This window comes from Etheostoma spectabile, chromosome 19, assembly GCF_008692095.1.
Source record: "Etheostoma spectabile isolate EspeVRDwgs_2016 chromosome 19, UIUC_Espe_1.0, whole genome shotgun sequence".
Lineage (NCBI taxonomy): Eukaryota > Metazoa > Chordata > Actinopteri > Perciformes > Percidae > Etheostoma > Etheostoma spectabile.
In genome coordinates this window covers 18856200-18861044 of record NC_045751.1, presented here as the reverse complement: position 1 = coordinate 18861044, position 4845 = coordinate 18856200, and the positions used below count along the sequence as shown (strand labels likewise).

The following is a 4845-nucleotide window of genomic DNA, read 5'->3' as shown; positions in this document are numbered from 1 at the left end:
TGTTAAACCTCCTTCCTGAAACAGACCCCAGGGCTACAAACCTCTGTAGTTAATAGTAAACTAACATTTACCAAGAGAAGTTCAATGTGACTATGTGCTGTCTGTAATACTTTCTACTTCAGTAGTCCTTAAAGCCCTTGACTTACCTGTTGACTCTGAAGGTCTCCAGCAGCCTTTGATGTCATCTTCCCCCAGATTCATGGTAAACTAGTCTCACCTATGAGCTCAGGTGGGAGAATGGCAGGAGTGTGTTACACCCTTCTTCACTTATGCTCAAATGTGAACATGTTCCAAATTTTGGCTCTGAAGGGGGCAAGCTAAAAAAGGTACGCTGATGAATTATGAACAGAGATATTTAATCAGCGTGACGACTTGAACTAGTTTGTTACACGTGATTTCATTAATTAAAAACGGATAATCATTGATTATGGAACATGCTTATTTTTTCGAAGATTTAAGCAGTTTTCGAATAAATTTAAGTGGTGACACAGATGGTGTTTTAGCGCGGAGCATGATTTTGGGCACATGTGAACAACATTACTGCACAAATCCGTTTATTAAAAACAAGTTCGACAATGGACAGGTACATGTGAACGCTTTGCGGTGACCGTCCTATTAACAGTTACTTTCTACATGTGTTAAACTCATACGTCTTAGTTTAACTTTTCACAGCACCGCCACATTGAGGTTTGGTTTGCGATGGGAATGCGTAACATGATGGAACCAACGTGCATATTAGATTTAATACTAAACATGATTCAGTTCAGTTAAATCTACAGTCACAAGTATCGCCTAGAGACTACTGAAATTCTTCAGCTTTCTAAAGGTCACACACACAACATCAGAATACTAATTTTGTTCAACGTAAAAGTACAAATAAAAAAAAACGCCTAATTCAGACGTCAAGCATAAAAAAAAAATACTACAGCACAATAACAAACTAAAACAATCAGGGGTGGGGGAAAAACGAGTAAAAGCTTTCCCAAAATAAAAACAAAAACAGACGAGGACGTCGGCAATTCAGTTCCTCCTGTGAGCGTCGCAGGTGAACGTAACGCGCTCAGCCACAGACAGGAAGAGGATAGTGTCACGTGCATCAGGAGGCGGCGAGCGGCGACGCAGTCGGACGACGATCCTGAAAAAAGAGCAAATGACACAAATGAACTGTCTGCAACTGTTTACACAAAGCACGTTGTTCCATCTTAGCTGTGTACATGTGGAGTTCTGTGTCTCGAGTGGTTCTTCAGTAACAGAGATCCCAGACCGAACGGTCTTGTTTGTCGCATTACTCCACACATTGAAAACTAATATTAGCTGCAATCCAAGTTCGTGCAAAGGTGTGCATTACCAACAAATTTACAACTTGTTGAATTGGACTTTTTTTTTTACGCACGCAAACCTTGTTTTTCCCCCACAAGATCTGTGGTGTACAGGATAAGTCACAAGCTGCCTCTGCCTTTAAAAAGGGACGCATTTCAAATAAAGATATGAACACCAGTCTACCTCAGACCTATTCTCACCTTCACATGCCAGGGCCTTGCTTAATAAGCGTAGCGTGCAGGCGGTGGCGGAGGCAGCCGTTCTGCGTAGGGGTCCCTGGCGCGTGGAACTCCGTATGCCGGGACCCGGGAAACCGGGGAGAGTCGAGAGCGCTCGTAGGAGTAGCCATTACTGGCAGGGGGCATAGGCGCGCTAGGCGCTCTCCGGAGGGGACTGCGATCTCGGGCGTAGTACGAGGACGGAGGAGGTGGGAGAGGACGACGCTCATAGGGATCAAGCGACGAGGTCATAAGACGGTCTCGGACGACGGCTGAGGGGGGAGGGGGAGGAGGAGGGGCGCCAGCACGTTGATCCTCATAGGCCATGCCATACGGACGGGCTCTGTACTTCTCATAGTAATCTACCACGCCGTATCTCTCCCTTTCACCCTCATAGGGTCGTTCAGGATAAACGGATCGTCGGGGGGGAGGGGGTGGCAGCGGAGGAGCAGGGTAACCTGGGGGTAAATGGCTGAGGCGGCCTCTCATGTAGCTGGGTGGAGGGGGGAGGTCGTGCCTCTCTCCCGGGTAACGAGGGGGCCAATAGCCACCCCTGTCTGGGGGAGGAGGGGGGTAGTCATCCCGTTCGTCATGTCTGGGACGGCTCTTAGAAATCTGAACATGGATGCGTTTGCCTGAATACAAACATAGACACAAAAGGGGAGAAAAAAAGTTAAATAATTTGGCGCAACTAAAAATGTGTCACAACCACATCTTTACTTGTTTTACATAATATCCCTTCTTTACCTTGAAATTCAGAGTTGTCCAGTCCTTTAATGGCATCCATGGCCTCTTCAGAGTTAGACATGTGTACAAAAGCAAAATTCTTGACGACAGCACACTCTGTGACTGAGCCATACTCTTCAAAAAGAGCTCGGAGCTCGTCATCAGCTCCCTTTTCTACATTAGCTACATGCAGTTTGACTGCGCCCTGGTTCTTCCCGTGGCTGGCCTCCACGTTGATTGGAGTGCCGTGAAGCTTGTAGAGGTGCAGATTCTTAATGGCTTTGGTGGCATCTTTGCGGTCATCCATGTGGACAAAGGCGTAGTTCTTGATGATGGCACATTCTGTGACAGTGCCGTACTCAGTAAAGAGTGCCTTGATTTCCTCCTGGTCTGCTTCTCGAGGCAGATTTCCCACAAATATCTTCACCATTGTTAAAGATCTATTTCAGAGCAAATGAGAGAAAAGGGAGTGCGTATGACATAAGATGAGACAAAACAAAAACACCTAGTTAAAATGAACACCGTTTATTCTTTGTCATTTGGTGTTATACCATAAAAAACAAGTATGCCTAAGTCATTTTCTATGGTACTAGTTACCTGCTCCCAGTTAGCCCGTTCACTGCAAAATGGCTGGCGTCAGTCTAATGAACGCAGCAAGTCAACTAGCTAGCTTTAACTGACTCTTTTTATACACCAGTTACCTTCACATTGCTTATTTCAATATCAAAACGTTTCTATGATTATTTTTGCTATAACGCACTGAGGATTATTACCTATATTTAAACAATTTCTGGTATTGGTTTTGCAAAGTGGCTAGTGCTAGCTAGCTGTTAGCTACGGTTAGCTTCAGCCACGCTATTACACAAAGCCCCGCTGTCTATATTACTGAAAACGTAAAGCAGCGAGCCGGCTAACAGCCATTTAAACGTTAACTAACAACGTTAGTAAACATTTCATGAGTATTAAATGCTGAAAAATTGTAAATGTGAAGACACACGCGTGTGCATTTTGGTTACCTTTTTTGTTTTGTTTTTTTTACCAGGCGTCCCCTACAAAGTACTCAAAATCTTGTTGAAAGCTGTTCTTTAGCCGAATGGCGGATGCTGACTTCCGTTTGCTTTTTTTCTCGCCTGCCTTTTCTTCTTCTGTCTTTCATCGGTTATTTTGTCCCGGATCATGGGCACATCGCCACCCACTGTCCAGGAGGGTACAGGGAATGTCGTGGTCACAAACGTTTACCGTTAACGGGTTTTCTTTTTTTCTTTTTTTTCCCGGTTTTCCAAATCCAAATCAGGCGAGTCACATTAGTGTGAGACTAATTAATTAATAAGAAAACATACACAGCATACAGGGGTACAGCCACAGTCTCTTAGGCTTAGGTGGACAGGCTGGTAGGCAGAGAAAAAAGAAAACAAACCACGTTATTAAATCTTCATATGAAACCAGAGTTCTTAGTATTTTTTGAGTAGGGCCTACTTAATTGAATCGTTGCAATTTTCTAAACTCAGTCACAAAACCAGAAAAGAATGGGTTAAAACCACTGAATCTGCTCCTATTAATGTGGTATAAAATATTTATAATGAAATGTCTACCGTTCATATTCAGCTTCAAAGTCAAACATACCAAAGAAAACATCCTTAAAGCAAAATAATTAAAAATCTGGGTTTATTATGTGAATGAATTTTAGGAACTCTGACCAGAATGTTACTGTATGGGGACAACTCCAGAAAAGGTGTGACACATTTTCATCAGTGCTATTACAAAACATCAGTCAGACTCAATATCCTGTTTGTTTGTCTCTTTTAAGGAATGATGTTGCTGGGTAAAACCTGTGCAGTAGTTTAAAAAAAAACTTCTCTCACTTTATTAGTAACAAGGTATTTGAAGGACCACACTTTCTTCCAAGGAATATTCTCCACTATACCATTCCAGTATGGAATAACATAGGGAATAGTAACAATGTGAGTCTGGAATAAAGCTCTAATTTTCCTATTAATACTGTGATTTTCTACTGAGAAGCACAAAACCACCTAAAGTAGTATTAGTGAATTTGATTAGATGAGGAAGTGGTTGTGGGAGATTATTACCCTTTAACAATATTATCAAAAATAATAAAATATTCCTGGCCAGTTACCGGAATTTGATATCTTTTTGGGAATTCTGAATATTCGTATAATTTATCATTTGGATCAAAAAGTTGACTAACAATTGTAATGTTATTGTTTTATTTCTTTTTTTAACCCTTGTGTTGTCTTCACGTTAACCATGAACTTTTTTTTTGTGCTTTTCCAATTTTTTTGTCACTTTTTCCATGCTTTTGGAGCTTTTTTAAAAACATGACCTGGTTTAATAATAGGTTTTCCACTTACTCTTGGAATTCATGGTGAATAAACCTCATTTATATTGAATTATACATATGTTTTTAGTTAAAAAAGGCAGAAAGTACGAATTATTTTGACTAATAGTTAAGATCAGAGGATGTTGATGTTCAGTCAAAGTTTAGTCCGGATACTGTTTTTAAGCCATAAAAAAAAAAAAAAAAAATTCAAATGCCATAAGAATAAATAAAACACCCAAAAAA

The 4845-nt window shown here is 41.3% G+C and overlaps 1 protein-coding gene across 1 annotated transcript; it reads right to left on the bottom strand.

Moving 5' to 3' along the window:
- Positions 1–533: 533 nt before the first annotated feature.
- Positions 534–3438, bottom strand: LOC116706904 (RNA-binding protein 4B). The gene is made up of 4 exons (XM_032543929.1): positions 3281–3438; positions 2286–2704; positions 1521–2173; positions 534–1135 (listed from the first exon to the last, which is right to left on the bottom strand). Exons 2-3 carry the CDS (start codon positions 2692–2694, stop codon positions 1542–1544), a joined length of 1041 nt encoding a protein of 346 aa, XP_032399820.1. The 5' UTR covers positions 2695–2704; positions 3281–3438; the 3' UTR covers positions 534–1135; positions 1521–1541.
- Positions 3439–4845: the final 1407 nt, after the last annotated feature.

Coding starts and splice junctions, on each gene's coding strand:
- LOC116706904 (XM_032543929.1), bottom strand. CDS start 2,694: ATGGTGAAGATATTTGTGGGAAATCTGCCTCGAGAAGCAGACCAGGAG. Junction 2,174..2,285: donor GGACAACTCTGAATTTCAAG/GTAAAGAAGGGA, acceptor GTTTGTATTCAG/GCAAACGCATCCATGTTCAG.